This window comes from Astatotilapia calliptera, chromosome 19, assembly GCF_900246225.1.
Source record: "Astatotilapia calliptera chromosome 19, fAstCal1.2, whole genome shotgun sequence".
Classification (NCBI taxonomy): Eukaryota; Metazoa; Chordata; class Actinopteri; order Cichliformes; family Cichlidae; genus Astatotilapia; species Astatotilapia calliptera.
In genome coordinates, this window is record NC_039320.1 from 25,382,425 (window position 1) to 25,405,456 (window position 23,032).

General features: G+C 40.4%; 2 protein-coding genes across 5 annotated transcripts; both read left to right on the forward strand.

Annotated features, from left to right (window-relative positions):
• Positions 1-1,189: 1,189 nt before the first annotated feature.
• Positions 1,190-14,104, forward strand: pgfb (placental growth factor b). Of its 3 annotated transcripts, none has more exons than XM_026152592.1 (7): positions 1,193-1,891; positions 11,417-11,453; positions 12,560-12,756; positions 12,871-12,950; positions 13,259-13,288; positions 13,371-13,427; positions 13,525-14,104. In XM_026152592.1, the coding sequence occupies exons 1-7, from the start codon at positions 1,829-1,831 to the stop codon at positions 13,544-13,546; spliced, it is 486 nt and encodes a 161-aa protein (XP_026008377.1). In that variant the 5' UTR covers positions 1,193-1,828; the 3' UTR covers positions 13,547-14,104. The 3 variants fall into 3 exon arrangements, with proteins under 3 accessions (XP_026008378.1, XP_026008377.1, XP_026008379.1); XM_026152594.1 differs by having other exon boundaries at positions 1,197-1,503; XM_026152593.1 differs by lacking the exon at positions 13,259-13,288 and having other exon boundaries at positions 1,190-1,891.
• A 2,130-nt stretch (positions 14,105-16,234) lies between these two features.
• cipca (CLOCK-interacting pacemaker a) lies at positions 16,235-23,032 on the forward strand. 2 transcript variants are annotated; one of them, XM_026152480.1, is made up of 4 exons: positions 16,235-16,399; positions 17,830-17,941; positions 18,345-18,514; positions 19,633-23,032. In XM_026152480.1, the coding sequence occupies exons 2-4, from the start codon at positions 17,836-17,838 to the stop codon at positions 20,416-20,418; spliced, it is 1,062 nt and encodes a 353-aa protein (XP_026008265.1). In that variant the 5' UTR covers positions 16,235-16,399; positions 17,830-17,835; the 3' UTR covers positions 20,419-23,032. The 2 variants fall into 2 exon arrangements, with proteins under 2 accessions (XP_026008265.1, XP_026008264.1); XM_026152479.1 differs by having other exon boundaries at positions 16,235-16,394.

Here is a 23,032-nt window from a genome sequence, read left to right on the forward strand (position 1 = left end):
TTTCAGACAGCAGACAGATCCATCTCCACTGGACTGGACTGGACTACATTATCAGTAAAACCTTGTTTGCTCGTCTTATCAGCATGTATTTATAGTCCAAACTGTTTGAGTGAGCTTATTAGGTTCTATCAGCTGGTGCACCTTTCAAAACACAGATAGATCACTGAGTAGATGGCGAGATGATGGTGAGAGTCGCTCTGACTTCTGTTAAAATGCATGCTGTCCCTGCGCTATAGCAGGGAGGAGATGCTATGACCCTTAGCTTTTCTCTAAAACATTTTTAAAAAGGCATGAACATCTCTTGTACTCTGTTATTATAGCCTTACGTAGAACTTTTTCTAAATTGGAGGTATCCCTTTCTCAACTTAAGAGGGAGAAACAGCGTCTGAACATCTGCATTTGGAATATTGCAGAATATTTTGGATAATTAGACAGTCTGAAAACGATATTGTTTAAAAAAAAAAAACCGCTGACTATCAAGACAATGACTGCACATTTAAAAGCAGCAGAGAACAAAGTAATTGCAGAGTCAAGTTCCCTGAAGAATATGTTTGCTTTTCTTGTCATGTCCCTGAATTTCAAGAGACATCCATCATTGCCATCTGGAGATACAGTTCAGGAAAAGACGAGCGTGAAACGTCTTTCATCAGCTTTGATAGTTTGCTCTTACTGATTCTGTGGAATAGCCGGTAGCTGGTGGGTGGGGGGTGTCTAAGATGTTTAGAGACACCACACTCCTGAGTGTGGTCTGTTCAATAGCAGAGCCAGTGCGGCCATTGAGCACTGCTGAAGGAATGTGTGGAAGCCCACAAGGAATCCTCTCGTTCCAGTGTTTCTGCAAACACAGAAGTCCCACACTGAAGAGTAAGCCTGTGTGTCAACAGAATAGGAATCTCCCTTTTCTGCCTTTGCAAACTTGAATAAATAGACTCAGAGGAAAATCTCCGTGCACGAGCAATGAGTCTACCATCCATGTCAGCAGTTAAAAGATCTCCAAATGTTTACCCAGCCTGAATTGCGCTCACAGAATGTCGCAGGCACTCGGAGGATGTTTCTGTGTACGCTCTATAGTTTAAATCACCTGCGGTGTATAGTCTAGAATTGCACTACAGCATCACAAACTAAATAAACTACCTTTTTATGTTGCAGCTAAAAGGAGGAAGCTGTAAAATGTCATCAGTAAGTTGTATGTAGACAGATGCAGCAGGGCAGAGACCAAGACAAAAGGGGAGGAGATTAAACGGTCTTGTGAAAAGGTGGCGCGGAGCAATTAGACGCAAGTGCTTCTCTCTGTCTTTCTGCTGACTGCAGCTCAGAGGAGGACTGGAAACTGAAAGTTGTTGGCACAACTTCATGCGTGATTTTTTTGAAGCGGATTCCTTACTTGGAGATCTTGGACTGAAAGCTGCTCACTGAATATGCGTCGTCACATCTGGCGTTCACGCTTTTATTTCCACAGAATCCGTTTTTAAGCTCATATTAAAGGAAAACGAGACACAAAAAGTGTGTAAATGTGAATATTTATCAGTTTCTCCTTTTTTTGTTAAAGTATTATTGTGTTGCCTCCTCGTCACCTCCACTTTCTCCTGAGGGGCCTTATTCATTAGTGAGCACAATCTACTTCATCAGGTTACACGCGCGGAGCTACGTGACTCCACTCATTCTCCGCGCTACTAAACCGGGAGCAGATGACTTGGAAAATCCCTGGCAGCGAGTTTTTTTTCTGTTTGCTTCTGTTTCTGAGTATTTTGGGACTTTTGTTGGATTTTTTTTCCGCCACTATCTCCATCGGGAGCCATCGCCACTCTCCACGCACAGACGTCACGAAATGTTACTGGGTTTTGTCATCGGGACTGTGGTGGCGCTTTATCTGCAGTTCTCACCTGCACAGGTAGGACGTTGCACTCTTCGGTGAAACTTTACACTCAGAAGCAAAATGAGGGGATTGCTTGTTTCCCCCACTCTCCCCCCTCCTCTCCTACTTTGCACTGAAACCACAGAGACTTTGGGTTGAGATTTTCACACGCTGCTCGGTTTATTTTGTGTCTGCTTTGTCCACCAGTAACCCAGCAAAGTAGCAAATAATGCACCTCGTTATAGAATGATAAATAAAGCGCCTATTGTTAGGTCTGCTAATAGCCTCGTTTAAGTTCAAAGTGTAACCTACATATGAAACGCTCGAGTCATCAGAAGCCAGTCAAGTGATAATGATCTATTGTTCTTTCTCATGCTGCTTTGAATGAGCGCCATCGGGCACCCCTCATTCATAAGATGAAACGTGACAAACTGCATCACTCTCTCTGTGGAGCAAATGATGCAAGGTGACTCACTGTTATACTTTGCAAAGCTTGCTAAGCTCATAATTACAGCCGCATCATACTTTAAAAGCTAGGTTCACAGACATGGATTATGTTATATTCCCACTCTTGTAGGCTATGGTGGGATCTTTTTTTCGGTATAAATTTCCATCAAGGGGAGCACTCTGGTCGTCATGTTGGTGATATGTTCTCTAAATGGGAGATTGCTGTGTTTCTTTCCAGGTAGTAGATGTAGCAGATCCTGGAGCTGCTTATAGTCTGAAAGTGTATTTAGTAAAACTGGATCATGTTAAGCTTGCAGGCACCTGCAGCTTTCCCTTCTTGTGCTTTCTTAGAAGGACACGAAGAGAAGGCAGCATTCTTTAACTGCTTTATGCCAAGAATAACAGTAATGAAGATGAACCAGTGTGAGCATGTGGAATTCAATTAAAAGCATAATTTCAGGGAAGCCGTATCAGTGTCAGGAGTTAAATCGGCCTACAAAGCTGGTCTGTTCTGTTGTCTGGCGTCGCCTGTTATTCTCTTAATGAAAGTCTGTCAGAACAGGGGAAACGGTGAAATTGGAGTGAGGAGTCATTCAGAGGCCTGTGTTGTGCCAGAAATACCTGTAAGAAGATGTGTCATTGAACATTCGGACTTGTGCCACCGTATGCTTCAGCCCTTGAACCTATTCAGTCTCTGATTTCCTTCCAAGGTGGCTGGGGACTTTCAGCTGTCTCTGATGGCTTTTATGTTTAATGCAAAACCAGGCAATTCTCTTGTCCATTCACTGCCAGTGTCACACTTCATACTCTGCTGCTTTCCTGTTGAATCAAGTAACACCCCCTTCCCCTTTGCAAAGCTGCAGGCCTCACATAGAGGTACTACTCGCTGACTCAGCCAGGCTCTCAGGGTTGGAAAAAAACTCCATGTCCCACCAGATTCCCAAACCCAGAGACTTTGCAGCTGTTGCTTAAGTTGAGAGTGAGTGGGAGAGGCATGAGTTTACCACATTTCCTCTAATCCTCATAATCAGCTCATGGCCCGGTTAGTCAAAACAGGAGTGACAAAATCCAGGGGCCTCAGTGTGTAGCAGGTTAGATGCCCTCTGCTGCACCCAAAGACTGATGGCCAATGTAACAGATCAAACATCTAACCTGACCAATTAGATGTCATACAGTATGTGAAGATTTGACCTCGGGATCCCTGCAGTTGCTGAAAACTTATTTGCATTTACTGATCATTTGTAAATTTAAACGTTTTCTTTGTTTTCCTGCTTCAATACAATTCAACTCAAACCAGCAGCTCTTTTCACAAGTTCACACACCAAGTTATGTCTGGAAATACAGACACTAGACATGTGTCTGGGAATCGCAGACCAATAATTTAATAATGATTAGCTTTCCTAACTGTCACAGCTGTGAATCATGTGGTCAATTACAGCTGTGGACAGCAGAGAAGCTGGAGTTGACTTCAACTGTTTAATACCGTCCTGCATGAGATTTATAGTGTAGTCTGTGTGTGTGTGAATGTGTGTCACATACAGAGGGCGAGTCTATCATTACTGCATATATCAGTAGTTCACAGCAAGTTAAAAGAAGGAGTGTTTTCCCCAGTGTTCTTGGGTAATTGTTATAAGACAGAAGAGATATAAAGAACCAGTGAAGAGGAAAAGATTGGCTGGATTAAAGGCTGTGTTCTGCTATCTCGCTATGTTCCATAAAAAGGGATAAGATGACTAAAGACAGATGGCTGTGATTCGCAGCGAAAGCCTAGCTACACCCATCTCTCCACCTCTCGCTATTCCTTGTAGTAATCCCATGCTGCAAATCAGTGGTGTGATAACTTTTATCACTAACACTGGTGTGTTATGTTAGAAGCATGGTGACATGGTGTCATCGGAGAAAATGGAAACAGCGTAGTATAAAAAGATGTATGTAAATAGTATTTTTTTTTATCATAAATCAACACTGTAACAGTAGGTGTATTCTGCTGATGTTGATTCCCATTGAAATGAGCAGGTCAAACTTCCAAGCTTTGTGGCTTGTCACTGAGGGTGGAAGCACCTGGGTTTCCCTTCTCAACAATAGTGGCCGCTTTGTCACCCTTTTATGAAATACAGTACAAGCTCCATGCCATCCACCAGGTGTTTTACACATGAACTACAAACAGAGTTCAGTAAACCTAATATTACTTTATGGGAAGTACTGTATATGGAAAAGATTATTGGTTTTAGCCAAATCTCTTGTTATTTTGTACAGTGTATTTCTTGGGACAAAGCAGTCGTCTATTTACTGTATTACTGGCAGACCTGCATGTACAGTACAGTGTGTGTTTTAACCTGAAGTTACAGTAGTAGGACTACTGTGAAACCTGCCTATACATTGCTTTTAAATACCTGTTGCCTCCTGCTCATTTGACAGCTATCCCTGAGTTAGATCAAAACCACTGGAATGCTCTCCGTACAAAGCCGATCTCTTAGTGATCGTAGTGATTGTATTTCATGCTTGCATAAACAGAACCAAACCTGAATGGCATTTGGCAGCATTTCCAGGTGAAATAACTCATGTCCTGAAGATCTGGACATGTGCACAGCTCGCAATTTTGGTCAACTTCTGAAAAAATATTTTTGTGATTATGTTATGATGAAGCTGTGGAAAAAAATAGCAAAGGTTGAGGATTATATGCCTCACTGAAATGCAATTATGAAATTCTTTGAGTGACTTTTTAAATTGTATAACAGATATGGGGAAATTATGCCTAACCCATGTGTTATTGCCAGAGTTCTGATGAAGATCATCACTTCATCGGTACACCGTGTTTCTGTGCCTCTAAAGGCAGTGAGCCTCAGCTTCTGCTTTTGTATTCATAAGGACATGACGCCACACAGGTGTTTCCTTTAAATCACCCTCCGCACCAAAACAATACTTGAGACTGGCCATCTGTACCGCACGCATGTGTTTGTGTTCAAGTCAGAGCAAAGAGCAAATGTATAATCAAACATTAAGTCGACTGCTCCCTTCCCGCCGTGGCTTACTCTGTCTTACGCTTAGCACATCTTCCTGTGTAGATCAGATGTCTGCACGGGAGTCCCTGCAGTGGTGGTGACCTGCTGACTGCCCCTCTGTGTTGTTGTGGTACTTCTCCCTGGTTGTAATGTCCTAGCCCAGGGGAGAGTTGCAATCGCAATCAGGAAATATGGAGTTCTCCTTCCTCCAACAGAGGAGGAGGAGTGGTTGTGCTCAGGGCAGCTGTCTACTCAGCTAGCTTTAATCTCCCATCTGGATGTAATTTACTGTGGTTTACAGAACAGCGTTTACTGTAATGGAGACCACAATTACCACCGGTCAGCTTATCTCAAGACTTGTCGTGTGTGTATGTTTGCGGACAGGGTGCACAGTTTACACAGTGGTTGTGTGTTTTTGTGTGCGTCCTTGGGGAGACATTTATGCATGCATTAATGGACTTATACTGGGGAAATCGTGGTTATCTAAATTAAAATTTATGCCGACCCTTACCTCTCCCTCATCACTTGATCCTATTTTACTTCTTGTTGTTTTTTGACTAGACGGCAATGCCAAAAAAAGCAGGATTGTTTTCAAACTTCAGCACTTAGGCTTGAAAAGGGTTGGTTTGGTTGTTGCACAAACGATACCTATTCTTTTTGTCAGCTTTCATACAACAAATCTCTTTTTCTGCCGTATCTCAGCAGCAGGATCCAGTGCATGTGGCTCCAAATTGAGAATGGGTCTGCCTGCACATGGATCCACCATATTTAATGTAAAGGGCAGACATGACGATGTCAGTGAGTCTCATCTATCTCCCAGCAAGAACACTTAGCTTAGCTGTATGCATAAAATCAATTAAAATGCATTTATTCTGAAATCTGGCAGTTATGCATGCCTATTTATGCTACTTTTTTGTTTGAATCTGTGTGATCTATGTGTGTTTGTGTACTTACATGTGGAATAACTCGTGATTTCAAAGTCTCTCTGATGATTCAAGGCATTGCTGTGGAATGTTTACCGCATGCTCCAATGAAGTTTTTCAGTCTTTTGGCTATATCCAGTGACCACCTAGAGACTGGGTACTTCTCAGTCCTGTAATAGCACCGCTGTCAAAAGCTGACCCGCCATGTGTGTACAAAAGAGAACCGGTCTTTTTTGTAGTGGTGGAGAGAGTGACTTCATGCTCCACGAGAAGGCCATGAGTTAATGTTGTGGCCATGGCGCTGATGACGTGGAATCTGGTTAGCAATAAAGGGCACATGAGGAAGATCAGTAAAGCATCATTTCTAACTTATTGAGTATCCACTGTCCCCCCTTCTGATTGGCTGCCTCCCTGAGAAAACCAAGTTAGGGCTCCACGTCCTCTGTGACATAATACAGATACAAGAGTAGACAAAATTTGTCCAAAGAAAATGAGCATTTAAAGCCGTCTGCAGTCTGAGACTTTGGCTTACAGTGATTACTTGTACGTATTCTTGACCATTTAAAATTTAAAACCTTTGTTATGATTTATGCAAACTTCTACCACTGTACCAAAATATGTGAGAGAAAATAAAGAAACACAAGATAAGTCCACTTAAAAATTCCCTTGTTATGCGTCTTCAGAATCACCCAACTGCCAGACTACTTATATTTACTCATTTCATTTAGTTTACTGTCATTCTTTACCTCATTTAGCAAACCCAGTCAGTCAAGTTATCCAGCTTGACTGAACTAATTAATGTAAAAGCAATTACAGTTTGTCAGATGGTCAAAGATTAAGGGGACTGCCTAGAGGACTACAGTTTACTACTACAGCCTGAATACCATCAAAGCAGGAGATCCAACGATACATGTGTGCTAATCAGATGACCTAATCTTTAGTCAACAGAAGCAATGAGTCAGCATTAAAACTGCATGTAATATGGCAACATTTTTTGCAGAATAACACATGAAAAGTTGTTTTTCAGCCGAAAACTGTAGAATGTGGTCGGCTTTCTAATGGTGGAAATACAAGCATGTTGTGAAACACTCATTCCTTTCAGAGTCTTGGCTCCATTGTGAATAGTATGAATTAAATCCTATTGTATTGTCAACCACAAGAGATATAACCTAAAACGCCCTACCAGCATGTGAAAAGAAAATCTTACTGCAGGCTTTAAGATAGCCGTCTATTACTTTGTGAAATCTGAACAATCTATGTATGGGACGCTGGTTACTGATAATGATTAATTATTACTGTTTTATACTGGAATACTGGAATGACGTGAAAGCATTTAATTGTGATTTATAGCCGCCTTTAGAAAACTTCCATTTCACTCTGCTGGAAAACAAAAGCATGCCCCACCCTTACTCTTATGCAATCCACTGGAGAAGACGAACCTAACCTCCAGTCTGCATCAGTTTCTCCAAGCCTTCAGAATAGGCTTTTCTATCTAATAACCCTAAATTGGTTTGGGAACCTTTGTATTTGATCTGCCATCCTGTTCTTTCCTTATGAAAAATACATTGTGGAATAAGCTGGCTGGACTCCAGATTTTTCTGGCAGAGGGCCATGGGTACCTGCTGTTTACCTCCTCCCCCACTTGACCCTCAAAGCTGAAACATCTTCTGACAATTATGCTGGGTCCCCATCATGTTTTAGGTTTGCTCCCTATCCACGCTGCCCTTCCTCTGACAGATGGGATAAGCAAGGAGGTTAAAGATGACGCATTTCAGCTGTGTGGGACTGCAGAGTAATGAGGCTTGGGGCCTCTGCGGCCCAATGGCAGGAGCCCAGGGACGCAACAGGTCCTCTGATTTGACCTAGAGTACAGCACAAACTCTTAACCAGCAGTAGTAGGAACAGAACCTTATAAACAATGTTTTATTTCAGCTACAACTACTACAGACAACTCAATCCATACTCGCTTTCTCCAGCTGATTACTGAAATACTGAAGCACACTGCGCCACCGTAAAGTACTAAATGTCAAGACCTGAAAGCATTTTGTACAACTACAGTAGCCAAACAAGGGTGTGTTACTTATGGAACCTTGTAGATGCAGTAAGAAAGGTTTCTCTGGCACAGGAATAGCTGGAAAGTTTAGGCACTTAATCACTGAAAGGTCCAAGTTATGTTTAAATAAAATGTCAATTACCAGTTACATAAAGCTTAAAGGAGATGTGGCATCCCAATATTTTTTTTATCTTGCTAGGATCAAAGATTTGCTTACGCGTGTCCCATCAAACATTAGTTGAGAGATGGAGTACACCAGCTTTACAGAGCTAACACTGAGAGAAGCAACTATTCACCTACAGCTAATGTAGGATCACAAATGATCTTTGCATCCATTATCTTTGGAACATGGAGGAAAATAACACATGCATATGTAGACCATGTAAAGTCACCACACCTGTAGAGTCCAAGCCACTGCACTGCCATGTTGTTTCCAATCCAATCAGTACAATTTTTTATAACATATATAATTTTATATTGGTCTTTTTTCTGAAATTTTCAAAATAAACTAATCGTTTGTTGATAATGATGGTAATTGTTAGGTCCTGATCTTTGATTCCTCTATTAACATACAGTACACATTTGCATTCATTCATTCTTTATATGGTGGATTAAGATTAGGATTAAAAGTAAGGACGCGATGGGCCGTTATTAATCAAATCAAATGTAATCCATGGACTTTTCTTTACCTGTTTGATACATTCACATATGTACCTGTATATGAATTGACCCTCCAAAGCTGTTGCTAGTTTTTATGTATTGCCAACGTTTAAGTCTTGTATATAGAGTCTATAAAATATAAGACTATAATTTTAATCTTTGTGTCAGACTACAGCCCAGAATATTTAATCCATTTTATGAAGCATAGCTTTTTTTGTGTTAGACAGAAACAGTCTGTAAAACTCATTTACTGGAAAGACAGAATGGATGTTTCTGCTTGTGTGTAATGGTAAAAAGAGGAGGGATTTTCTGCTCTTAATTCCTTCTTGATATTTCAGCACTTTCTGTCAATTGCAAAAACCCAGATGTTGTACATACAAGTGAAAATTCCAATACAATTGACAAAGAGGAGAAGTATTGGGTTATAAACCAAGAACAGATGAATTTAGTCTAGTCATGTCTAGTTTATTTCTATAGCCTTTAATCACACTTAGTCTCAAAGGTCCTAACACCCACATTATGAAACCAATAAATGATAATGACACATGGTAACGTTACACTCTGATTGAGGACAAGTAAACTCCCTGAAAAAGGTCACCAGGGAACAAAATGTAAGAAACATTCAGGACTGCACAGAAAGCGAGCATGCTTTTAGGATTAATGACACATTGAACACATTTATTAATGTGAAACAGTCCCCCTTTCCACAAGAGCCTAATCACCCCCTGTCACCATGAATCATACAGTTAACACTCTAAGTGCATAAGACGGAGGGAATTGCTACGTGAGGATCCTCATGAAGCCTTTTTAAGAATCTGGTGGATTCTTTTGGGCAGCTCATTCCTCTGCTCTCCACCGCAAAGGGTACCAAAGATGTTTCCTCATCATGTCGAGGCTTAACCCATGACCAAGGTTAGAAAATCCTCCAAAACCTCAAAACGTTCAGAGAGGCAAGTGAGGCCAGAGCCAAAAAACCCTTGTGATGTGGAGCAGCCACGACACGCAAAAGGGTGGAAAAGGGGAAGCTGATCTTATGCCAGTTAACGTTGGACACGAGATTCATTTTATCAGCCTGCCATTGAATATAAAATACACTCAATGGGCCTGAAAATGAAAGCAACTTTTGACAATAACTGGAACTGAACTGTGACTTTCCCATGCTGTGCTTAAAGAATATTCTGCAAGTAGAGCTTATATCCTGCTGTGTTTCAGTGAGGCTGACACAGCCCGATGGATGCTACACTATAGAACAACTCGGCAATCATAGCAACAGCTGTAGATTTTAGCCAGAAGAACAAGAACAACTGTGTTGAAAAACAGGGAAGATGCCTCAACAGCTCCCTTTGCCCAGAAAGGACTCTTGAGTGATATTTGTAGTCTTTAATACAGAACGCTGTGCAGCTCAGAGGACAGGTCAGTTTCTGACACTCATGTCAGTGACAGTTTTACGGGAACTGCTGAAATGTTTGCAAGTGTAAATGCATCATCATCATCATCATTAAATCGGGACATTCCTCTTAAATCACACTGTTTGGAGGGGGGAGGGAAGGATGAATACAGCAGTATGCTGACAGATACTATCCTCATCCTGAAACTAATTTTGGTTCATAACAGGAAAAGGATGGATTTCAACAAAGCACAGATGGTGCATAAAGCAACAGTCTTTATTGCCATCACTCGAGGAAGTCCTTGTCAGGCTGGTTGCTGTTGCATGAAGACTTTTTGCTCCAGTATCATTTGTCCCACTGCTATTGTCTACAAAAACATTGTTACACTATGAATGTGATCCGGCATGTGTCATAGAGAAACTCAAGTCCAACACCAGTGACGAGGAGAATCTGCGGAAGCAGGTTGTCTGCCGCCTGTCCTGCACTTCTGCCGGAGGGTATTTTATCAAACATAGATTTCCCTTCCTGAGATGGAGTCAACCAGAGGTTTTGTGTTTTCCCAGGCGAATGAAAAATTCACTCTGTTTATCATGGGATTATGGGAAAAAATCAAGACGGAGGAGGAAACAATCAATGGGAAAATAAATAGAGAGCTGAATGTTACACCACAGGAAACAGGTTTTGAACCTAAACAGTTGGGCACACTGTAGATATATATGAAGACCTCTATCTGCTGCCTGTCCAAAAGACTCATCCCCAACAGAGTGGGAATGACCTTCCACTTTGGTGTACTGTTGTTCCAGCTATCGCCACCAGAGGATGAAAACACTGGTGTCAGACGTTAGTGTAAAGGCAGGCTGACCTCTCTATGTGTATAAAGGTTGTAGGCAATAGTGTTTATATTTGAGTGGGTGGGTTAACAGTTTGGATTAGTTTCATATAATGTTGTTCATGTTTAGGTATGTATTTAATGTTTCTGGCTTATTGCCAGTACCTGTTTTACTTTCATTGTCAGTCTTGAGGCTCGCTGTCACATCCTGTCAGACCACAAATGATAATTCTGGATCCCCACGTTTTGTGTTTTTCAGAGTCTTCCCTTGGCAAGTATAAACAGTACAATGGAAGGTAAGGAGTTCTTCAAGTTTTAAGCTTTTAAGTCTGCATGTCCTGGATAAAATGAGTTAATAAAACTTTCTTCGAGAGAGTAGCTCTGACTCTTTTGTTACGCTGTATTTTCTACAGTGTTTGTGGTTTAGAGAAAACAAAAGGGGGAGACTAGAGTTTAACAAAAATATATTCCCTCGTTGTGCTCGTCACACAATGCTGAAAAATACAAATGACTTAGTTCTTTACTCTTGCATGCTGGTTAGTCATCGAATTTCATCTGAATATAGAGCGCAGCAGAGCATGTCTAGGCTAGCAACGATTACTCAACTGCTGACCTTCTCTCTTCATATCCTTTTGCTCCCTTACATTGCTATACATTAATGCTAATTAAAGAGGAATGCACTGGTAGAACTTGCAGGCAGAAATGACTGCATGGACGTCTAAGAGCCAGATCAGCAGAAGGCATGCAGTCCACTCAAGAGGCACTAACTGGCCATTGAACTGTCCCTTTGCACTGTACTACATTACAGTTCGTGGCCTCATCTCCTTACCATGGATGCTTCCCCAGCCGTCTCCTCCCAGCCTGTCTGCTTTTATAAACAGCTGTTGTAGTGTAAGGCTCCATTTGGTGACCTCTGAGGGTCACCACAGTCCCAGAGGTGCCTGCGGGGCAACTCCAGTTCCAGATCCAGCAGGGTTCTGTTCATGGCCATGTTCCCAGTGTTTGTTTTCTCTTACTTCTCTGTTTGGCCATAGTTGTCCCTGTTCTTCCTCCACAGTCTCCCCAAAGCAACTAGGACACTTTCACACATGTACTCCCACAGGAAAGCACACTGTACATTAAACAAATGTTTCTTTCCCCCTGAAAATGAAAACAGGATACATACTGGTGTATAGGTTTCTGTGTACAGGGCATGAAAGCATATCATTGCTGGATTACTGAGCTAATTACCAGTACTGTTTGTGTAGAACTGTATCATCTTTAAGTTTAGCTTTTTTAGCTGTCAAATACGATCGATATTGTCACAGTAAGACGAAAAACTGATCGCTAACCAAATAAAAATGCAGAGAAGTCCCAGAAAAAAGATGGCACTGCTTTATACTTTGCCTACTCTTATTCACAGTGCTTGTGTTTGAAAAAGTTTGGGGTCGCAGCTTTTGCCGCACCATTGAGAAGCTGGTGGAGGTGGTGCAGGAATACCCATCGGAGGTGGAGCACATCTACAGCCCCTCCTGCGTTCCCCTGGTGAGGTGCGCTGGCTGTTGCGGAGATGAGAACCTGGAGTGTCATCCCACTCAAACCACAAACGTTACCATGCAGGTAAGACCTAAGTGTTGTGCAACATAAGTGTGAGTTATAACTCGTAGCTGTGAGCGCTTCATGAGATCGTTTTGACAAATCTCCGTTTCACCTCCACCCCTCCTCCATTCCCAGCTTTTGAAAATCAGGCCATCAGAACAAGGTCAAGAATATGTTGAGATGACGTTTGTGGAGCATCAAACATGTGAATGTAGGTAAGAAAAAAAGAAGGGTGTTGTGACATAAGTTATTGATAAGTATGAAAAATATAAACCCCGTCTCCTGGAAGTCATGTTTATGTTTCTCATAGATTCATCTCCAAAAACTTGAATTGAATACCTAACAGAAAATAAAGTTGTTTTCCTAAAGATTCCTGCACTGTCGACACACTATCTGCTAATCGAGTTTGGTCATTAATAGCAGGCAGCATAAACGTAACTTCTAGAAGACTGGGTGACTCTCACAGACTTTTAAATGTTGTACCTGGACATTCATGTTAATTTATCGAAACCTTTGCCCTCAGAATCAGGAAACCTGTTGTGAAGGTTCCAAAGTAAGGGAATATTCTTACAATATCAATTTTGCTATTTGTCAAAAAACGCAAGCTTTTTTTTATAATTTGGTTCTTGGTTCAGGAAAAGGCGAAGAGGAAGGAAGAGGAAGGAGAGACAAAAAAAGAAGGAATGTGACAGGTGAGGGGCACACGGGGGGGAGAAAACGTTCACATATCCACCATTTTATCTTATTACAGCTTTTAACAGAGGCTACGTTATCACTTGTGTTCTACAGGTGCCAGATTCCTCGCAGGTAACTGCAGTGGCGACCCAACCCCCTGTTGCAGTGTGGCTCACTATTTGTTTCCAGCCCAGTGGGAGCATCAAAAGTCTCCTTCACTCATCTATCAATACTGTGTCTGCAGCAAGAGACTCAAACAGCTGGGTTGATTTGCTGACATGCCCTTATGCTGATGGGCAGGGTGTTTTTGTAACGACAAGGTTTAACAGGAAGTGCGTTTTGACTGGTGGAAACACTGCTGTTACAAGCCTGAAACAATGGACATCCCTGGGAGCCAGTGCAATGTAGAACCAAACAGACTGATGTCTTCTTTTTATGCTAGGTATTACTGTATCGGTTATTATTTGTCAAATCCTTTGGTATTTAAAAGAAGGTTACACAGGTAAAAAAGAAGAAAAGTCTATATTTATTAATATAGTTGGACCAGAGAACACCTTGTGGACTTGATGTGCAACTTCTTTGTACATGCGATAAGGAAATGTCTCCCTCTAGTGTTTATGGAAAGTGTTTTTAAACCTCTATATTAAAGTATTTTGCAATCAGATCATCATCATATCTGAGATCTGTTCCAAAAGCCATTGTTGCATAATTGCTTGTTGTGTATAAATCAAACTCTTTAACAGCATCATGTGACCTGAATGGGAAAACAACATTTAGCAGAAATGTTCATAAAGCGAAGATTTTCCCAAAACTTCAAACTTTCCATATTTATGGAATCCAGCATACAGATGTTCTCCTAACAAGAGGCTAATCTTGATTATCTGGCCCATTCATCTGAAATGAACATATGGATGCACAGTGGGTGTGGCGAGATCAACGGCAACCGGCACATTCGTGTTAAAATAATGAATACACTTATGTTTGAGTAGCACACATGTTTTTGCAAGAGTAGAAATTCCTCGTTTCAATTTTTTCATTTATAATTTTGATCAAAACATCCTCGGATATTTCAGCTCGCCCATCATGCATTTCCAACTCAGGACCAAATACCCATGCGTTGCTTGTTTAGTCGCTCACAGTAAACAGGTTGCAGTTCTATGACAATACATGAGCCTTCAGGAGGGTATTTGAGGTATGCAGATTGAATTAAATACTGTACAGAGGGGCAGTGCACATCAGAGGGTTGGACCCAGTTTTTGGCAAACCACTCATTTTTTCCTCGAGTGTCAGTCACAAGGACATAACATACGGTGCACGTTCTACACTACTTCACTCTGCCTGTGCCTGTACTTGAAACATATCAAGGACCATACAACTAATACCCACAAGGCTTCCTTTGAATGCCGTGGAATATTTGGTGTGGCGTGTTTCTTACTGTCGTGTAAGCAAATAAGTGAAATGTGAATTCAGATTTAAGTATTCCAGTGGGATATATCCAGTATACATTGTCTTATCTACTTGTCAAAGTAATGGTTGTGGAGGAGGCTCGAGCCTGCCTGTCCCTGACCTTGGACAGGAAAGAGGGTACACTCCAGACAGCTCACCGGCGTGTCTACGGAATAAAAAATTCTTAAAGTTGAAATTTAAAAACAGTGCTATGACAGGTTAAAAGTAATTGCACTGTATGGAGTGCTGCAGCAACAGGGGAAAGCTTGAATACAAATTATTTTTGCTTTTTATAGCCGTTAAAACATCATGTAAGCCCTCAAAATCTTTTTTTATTAGATTCCAAGCTTGAGCTCCCACATGTAAAAGCATTAGTTACGGTCTCAAATGTTCATCCCATATGCTGTGTGCAGCTGAACAGCACAACCTTGTGTCCAACTGGTGACTCAACAATCCCATAATCCCACACCACAGGTGTCACCCTCTGTTTCTAGAAACACTGCAACATGGAAGGGATGAAGTTTCGTAGATATGTTAAATGGCGTTTGTTTGTTTGTTTGTTTGTTTCATGTATCACATAAAGAAAATCTATGAAAATGTAAAAATAGCATTTTGACTGACGTAGTATTTTATTTCATTTAAATATTTATTTTGTAATAAAACTGTTATGATTGTCGGCTTGTCTTGTGTAATTGTTTAGTAATTCCAGTTGTATTCAATAATTATATACCAGTAGGCAATCCTAATAGATGTACCAACTGCTGGCAGTCTTAATCTGTTTCACATTATCACAAATAATAGCAAACTATATGATAGGCCGTTTACATTTGTAGGCTAAAATATCAAACACGGTAGATTTTTTTAAAAAGACGTTTTTCAGCCTAAACAACTAGTCTGATGGGGTTACGCACACCATAGCGTAACCCCATCAGAGCATAAGTCTCAAAACAAGCTCCTCTTTCGCCAACCCCAAGAATAAAACATGTACTTCACCCGTTTCCGTAGCAACCTTTATGTATCAGGTTATTAAAGCCCTTAATAGTGTCTCACAGGGAGTTGTTGTTCCCGTCACAGCTCTTAAAAGTACACTTCTTAAAACCACCTAAATTACAACCACTAAAAACTGGACTTATAACCCCATCATCTGAAAACCCTTACTTACTTTTAGAAACTTATCCAGGAGGTTGCCGTAACAGACAATAAAGTTGCAAATGTGTTTTGTGCTTTTTTGTTAAAAAAATATTTAAAAAAATATGATTATTATTTAATACTTTCAGAAATGTATTCCATAACAAACTAATTCACAGCATGAATACTTAAATGCAAATGATTTTCTGTCACCGATTTGTTTAAAACCATGTCTGCGTGAATGCGCGCACGTAATTGTGTTTACCTGTAAGACCTCGTGGAGGGCGTTTATTTTGTAGAGCACATAAGTAGAGCTGGCGTTAGCAACACGGGAGTTGGGTGGCTTTAACTAGCCACATATTTTCAAGCTACTAAAGTCGGATTTTCGCTTTGAAGCAAACGACGTCTTGGTAAGGTTTGTCGAAATTATGCTGGTACTCATATTGCTTATCGATCTCGTGATAGCAAGAGTTCTGATCTAAAGCTAAGGTAGCTAGCAGCTAGCGTTACCCAGCTAAATGAATAGTAAACAGATAAAACATACTGTCGATGATACAGACAGCAGCTAATGTTGCTTTCCATATTTTGTTATTGCAGAAGCACATTTGTGTAACCCTAAAGCTGTGTGTGTGTGTGTGTGTGTGTGTGTGTGTGTGTGTTTGTGTCGCGTACGTTGTTTGACGTTAACGGCCAATGTTGACAAAGTTGCGTGTATAGCAAAACAATGCTAGCTGTAGCTAGTTAAGAAGTTATAAACGCTGGACTGGTCAGCATCCCAGCTTTATAACAATGATTGTCTGCACTGACTTCTTTATTTGTTGTTTTTGCTGGGTAAGTACGACATTGTTTTGTTTTGTTTTTTTAAAGTGTGTCTTGCCATGACTAGCCATCGCAGTGAGTGGTTGTGGGAGGGTCACAGGCCCTTCATCCAATCGTTCAGCTCGAGTTTGTAAAATGGGAGACGTAAGGCAGATAATAATACGCTTTTATGATGTTTTAATCTGTTTATTATGCAGCTTAAAACATTACGTAATCCCGTTTGTGGGTGTGCGCCTGCTCTTTTCAGTATGTTGAAAAATAAATACAGTCATGTACAGTATGAATGCAAAGTACAGGCCTTAAACGTGAAGTGATGATCAGTCTTGTAAACAATTCAAAGTAGAAGCTCTAAAAAGACAGATTACGTATTAACTAGAGGTGAGTGTTTATACTGTGACTGTTGTGCTTTTAGTCATTATACACTGTAAATCGTATATAGTAATGAGTTACTATGAAAAAATTATAGGCAAGGACAAATTAAGGGAACAACCTGAAGCCTTGGCCCTGCTGTGTCTGAGTGGCCACCTTTATCTTGTGATTGTTTACAATTATAATTGGCTGCTGTTTATTTATTTGTTCCTAATTTATATTTTATATAACTAGATTGTCACGTAAGATATGACATGTGAAACAGGTAGGTTTGCTAAGGCCTAAATATTGTAGTTTATAAAGGTTTTTAAAATGTGTAAATTATTAGCAAAAACAATCACTGTGACCCATCTGTCTGTAGCCAAAGATCTTTAAAAAGTCTCAATGTCTTCCATAGCCAAATAGGACAATGTGTCACCTGTCATGAAAAAAATCCAAAGAAATGGAATATTACTGTTTTAAAATGGACATGCTACTCATAGATATTTAATATTCTCTCCTTCCCAAGTCACAGAATGGATTTAAAAATAAAGAAAAAATGTCATCAAACTGTATCACAAACTTGCATAAGACTGTCCTGGAGAAATTAAGTTGCAGTTATTTAACTTCGTCTGTCCATGTGTTTTTGTTTTTTTCTTTTGTTTTTCTCCTGGATAGACCATCATGAACCGGTTTAATCAACCAGGCAGTCACAGGACTCTGCCGTTCACCCGGACATCGCACCTTGGAACATGCAAACAAGACCTGGAAAGAGATTCAGGCTTCTCAGGTTTGATTTGCTTACATTCAAAAAAAAAACTAGCATGCCTTTTAAGTCTTGTGATTGTGCAAAATATTCTTGATTTTGTCTGAAAGAACACGTGTCTTGACCTGGGATATAATTAGCCTTTATATAATTACAAATAATGTCTATCAGTTCATGAACAAGGTCGACCCTAATCAAATGTGGAGATCTAGGTCACATTTTCTATGTAGGTTATTTACAGTATGGGGGTTGACCTGAATTTGATTTAGCCCTTCACATTAAGATGATAGTATCCTTTTTCAGACACGCTACAGATATTTATCTACATCTGCCACTGTTTTCATACAGCTAATGTTTTTCCACACAGAGCAGAAGCCTTTCTTTTAAACATGATGAGCCTCATATATGTGTCGTGTTGTCCTCTCAGATGCTAGCTCGGAGTACCTCAGCACAGTCGAAGTGACTGACTCTGAAGATGCAGCAAGAAATGGGTCAATAGTCAGCCAGGAGCCAACTGGTCCACAGGTGGCTGTGATGGGAGGTTCATACACTGGACTGTCTCCAATGATCATCATGAACAACTTCGTGTTAAAGCAGGTAAAATATTTCAATATTTGTCTTAACAGACTACTGTGTATTTCATTACTCTTAGAGTGTTTTATTGCTATATTGTCTTTGAGCTTTAGTGCTCAATGGAGCATTGTTTGGCTCAGAGTGTTTTGTACTCTGAACTTTTAGAGAAATTAGTTAAAAGCTTAATTTTGGATGGAGTTTATTAACTCAAATTGAGCATTCAGATCTGTCTGTGCATGTTGTGGGTAATGTTGTGTTTTAACACTTTCCTTAGACTGTGTATGATCTGGGGCTGGGCAGTTTTCTTTATAATTCAATTGTGCTATCCTCTGAGATCAGCAAAAGTGATATCAATGCTGCTGAATTGGTGGTGGGTTAATGTGCACTCACTGAGGTAATAATATCCACTCCCAGTAAGTCATACTTTGTACCCCAAACACACCAAAAGCAATAATGCTACTGTTTGATGATGATTCAGCCTTCCATAATTAGAGTTTATAATAGAACAGTTATTAGCTGAACAGTGAAAACATTATTACATCATTACCTATAGCTGCCTCTCCTTTAAAAAAAAAAAAAAAAAAAACTTTTGGGGGGGGGGCTACAATCCTCCTAAGTTGTTCAGTCTGTGTTTACTTGTGTAAAATCTCTCACCACTCTACACAAAACTCTCACCACACACAGTGGCCTCTTTCACCGACAAACACACACATACACCCACAAAAGTTGAAAGCGTGAGATAAACAGCGAACCCGGCAAGCACTCACATGGAGCTCTCGTTTAAATAAAACCAACAGATATAAACACCCTCTGTTTTGTCTCACTTTGATATTATGATGATGGTTCAGTGTAGCAGGTCCTCCCCCTAACACACAGACACACTTAAGTCATTCATCCATTTCAAAGTGGAAGAGAGGCCTCTCAAGTATCTTATTATAATGCAGAGATGCCAACAGCAGAACTAACCAGACACATTAAATGTAATATAAATGGAAGCTTGACAATCCCTGAGATCATCGACTATAACCCTGTAACTCTGTCATGCACTTTATGTTTAACAGCTACCATATTATAGATAGTATAAGAAATGTTTTATAACATTAAAGGTCTGTTTGTTTGTTTGTTTTTTTCTTATTTTCTAGCAATCATCCACAGCTCCAGCAGAAAAACAGTGGAACTTTCCTTCACCATTGGAAATAATGCCTCAGTCACAAGTGGTTCTTCTTCAACCCATGCTATCAAATGACAACAACAGCTCTCCTAAGACTGGCTCTGAAAACACACGTCAGTCAAAAAGCTACATGCCCATCCTCAAATCATATCCCAAAATTGCCCCGCATCCCATGGACACACCCACTAAGAGGGTAGGATCCTCAAGGGTGAGGGGGAGTACAGCAGCAGGATATAACCAGCGACAGAGGAGGCATCATCATGGCCACAGGGTGTACAGCACCCCCAGCCCCCTGTCAGCACTGCAGATGACAGCCCAAACCACATCCAACTTTGAAGCACCAACAAACCAAGCACAGAGTCAAGAGCAGCTTATCAAGTCTTTTTCCTCACAGGTAGGAACCAGCTCCCTGCCCTCCTACACAGATGAATTTAGGACTCTAGCAGGAGACAACAGGATGCTTGATGACGAATTCGAGGATGAGGACTCGATGCGCACTAATAAGGAGAAGCGCTTCAGCAATACCTACAACATACTCAACAAGTCCGGCTTGCTGGGGATCACCATGCGCACAAAGCAGCTGATCAAAGAGAATAAGCGCACCCAAGACCAGCTGCAGCAGCTTCAGGAGCAGACGACTCTGCTGCTGGAGGCTCTGAGCAGTGGAAACCCACAACTCTGGACTAAACTCCAGCTTTCTCTCCAGGACACAGAAAAGGAACAGTGGGGGGCGAAACCGCAGAGCATCCTAGCTTAAAATATGTACGGACATAATCAGTAGTCCTGAATCTGGAGACGAGGATTAATCAGGAGGCCACAGGGGGATTTAATAAATGTGGATAAATTGTGTTAAATATACTCTTGAACTAAACTTTAAGCTTTCAGACCTTTATCAGTAGGCTGTAGGTATTAATCACTTTCTGCAGCAAAGTTTAGAAATTAGACAGTTTTGGAGCAGCTGGTTGGATATAAAACTAAAGGTCTGTCTCATATTGCATGTTGTTGTTCCGACGACATCAGAATTGATATTACTCCAGGACCGTCACTTCAAACGACCGGTCACATTGTTGGGATGCAGTAGCTCTGCAACTTCGTGATAAAGGATTGTGAAAAACCAGCAGAAGTGATATGGGAAGTCAAAAGCTATTTTCAGCCGCTCCATTGTCACAAGGGTCCCCACAGTGGGTAGTTCCACATGTTTGATTTGGCAGAGTTATTATTCCAGATGCAACCCTAAAGGGGATTTCTGTCTCCAACCTAAATATCATTACGGAGTTGGAGAATGGGAATTCAGAAAATGTGACATAAAGAGCAAGAAAGTCTGTATAGATGACATATCAGGGTAGATGAATAGGTTATATTCAGTCATATAGTGCTGATCTGCCCAGCCAAACATCTTCACAGGATAGCAGTAATTATATTTGCTGCTTGTGGTGACATTTCCTATACTTCTTACCCTTAGCAGTGTCAACAGTGACTGGGCTAGTAGAGCAGAAGATATCATTGGCATGCTTAACAAGCGTTTGTGTTTTTGCTCTCAGTCCCAGAAGAGGAAGGCAGAAATTTGCACTGCTGGTTTAAACTTAGGCAATGAAACTACATAGCTACATTTATGGGGAAAAGGGGGGTTGCAGTTGTAGTTTTAACTGCATGTTAGAAAAGGGCAGAGTCATTTGCTCTTTTTCTCTTAGTTGCACAGTCGTGACGCAATAATGTGATCGGTCCACAGACACTAAAACGCTGACATCAGATCGTGCTGAGGTCGAAGCAGCCGTTCTTATGAGATGGGAGTTAGGAAGCATGCTTGTATTTCGAACCCTTGCCTATAATGAATTTTCTTGCCTCTTCTGTTTCAAAATAGCAAGTATCACTTGCAATAGGGCTATGGCTTCTGTGTCAAACTCCTAAGTGTAGGGATGCACTGATTGTGAAGTACTGACACCAGTGTTTAGCCGATAGCCCAGGCTGATACGTTTTTATTTTTCTCTTTGTTTTGTTGAAAAGTTGCAAATGTTTAAAATTCTTTCATACTTTGTCACGCTACCTTTTCTCATTAAAACCAGCTCAAAATTGATGGCACACTGTAGATAAACACTGGCCTCTCACTTTGATAAGTGTTGTCTTACGTGCTGAGAAGCCAGTGGTCATCCACATGATTGATTTCAGTTCGTAATGATGTTCGGTCAATATATCGGTGCATCCCTACTTGATTGCATTAATGCATGCCTTACAGCACATACAAAGACACATGGGGTTTACTCCTTATACGTGGCATGAATGTTGCTAGTGTGGAGAAAGTATGAGGGTTATTTACTTCTTAGATCAAATCCATCTTTCATCTTTAGTCAGCAGGTTCCTGTGATCTTTGTTTTTTTTTATCCTTTATTTCTAAACTGGTAAATCAAACTGATAGAGCTGATGCATCTTTTGTAGGAAGTGTCTTTTCAAACGGTGTCTGATTCACAGAGAGTTCAGATGGCTTGCTAAATCGTAACAGTTTGTTTTTCGTTTAATGGAAGTTTATTTGGTGTCAGTATTATTTATTTGTAATGATGTTTCTGACCAAGACTAAAGTTGTGTGAATACTGTAAACAGAGATTATTGCACGGATTTGGCCAGTTCTGGTAAAGTAAGCTTCTTTTTTTTTTTTTTATTATTATTATTGTTAAATAGAAACTTCATACCTACAGCTTGTAGCAGGTGATGTGCTGTAGCTATATAACTGTGTTGCCTTTGGATTTGTTGCTCTCATGTTCATTCCTGCTTTAATTTTTGCTTATTATTTAGTATTAATTTAAACTTTAAAACAATGAAGTGGGCTTGTTTTGTTTCATTTCTCAGATTTCTGAGTTGCCTCTAAACATAAGCATAAGATAATGTGAATATAAATGTTTATCAGAAGCCCTGCACCTCTTTCTTTTTTTTTTTACCGGTAAGTTAATGTTGTATGTTATGTCGATGCTTGAGCAGCTAAGATTTCTTTATTTCTTTTTGAGCTTAATTTGGGAGAAAGTTTAATATACTTAAGGGTTTCCAAAGATTTATTCTTCTTTGAAGTTGTATAACCACCCACAGTGTGGTTAGATAATGCATTCAAAGTTACAGTATAGAAATCATAAGCACAAGTTAAATATTAAGTCTAGGTTCACTTTGATTTGTTTTCAGGACCACGATTTGCATACCCCAACATTAGTAATTAACCTGAATATTAAAAATGAATCAAAAGCAGTCTTGGTTTTAAAAGGGCAAAAGGAGGGTGGCAAATTATTACAGTTTGGATACTTTTTTTTTTTTTCCTGATATTGTCAAGTGTGCTTTGTGTAAAACTGTTGGAAGACCAGTGTGTCATTATTAAAGACAATAATTAATCA

Excerpts from the sequence above, each read along its gene's own strand:
- pgfb (XM_026152592.1), top strand. The coding sequence starts at position 1,829 with ATGTTACTGGGTTTTGTCATCGGGACTGTGGTGGCGCTTTATCTGCAG. Across the intron at positions 12,951-13,258 it reads CATCAAACATGTGAATGTAG|AATCAGGAAACCTGTTGTGA; the intron begins GTAAGAAAAAAA and ends CTTTGCCCTCAG. Across the intron at positions 13,289-13,370 it reads CCTGTTGTGAAGGTTCCAAA|GAAAAGGCGAAGAGGAAGGA; the intron begins GTAAGGGAATAT and ends TTCTTGGTTCAG.
- cipca (XM_026152480.1), top strand. The coding sequence starts at position 17,836 with ATGAACCGGTTTAATCAACCAGGCAGTCACAGGACTCTGCCGTTCACC. Across the intron at positions 17,942-18,344 it reads AAGAGATTCAGGCTTCTCAG|ATGCTAGCTCGGAGTACCTC; the intron begins GTTTGATTTGCT and ends TTGTCCTCTCAG. Across the intron at positions 18,515-19,632 it reads ACAACTTCGTGTTAAAGCAG|CAATCATCCACAGCTCCAGC; the intron begins GTAAAATATTTC and ends CTTATTTTCTAG.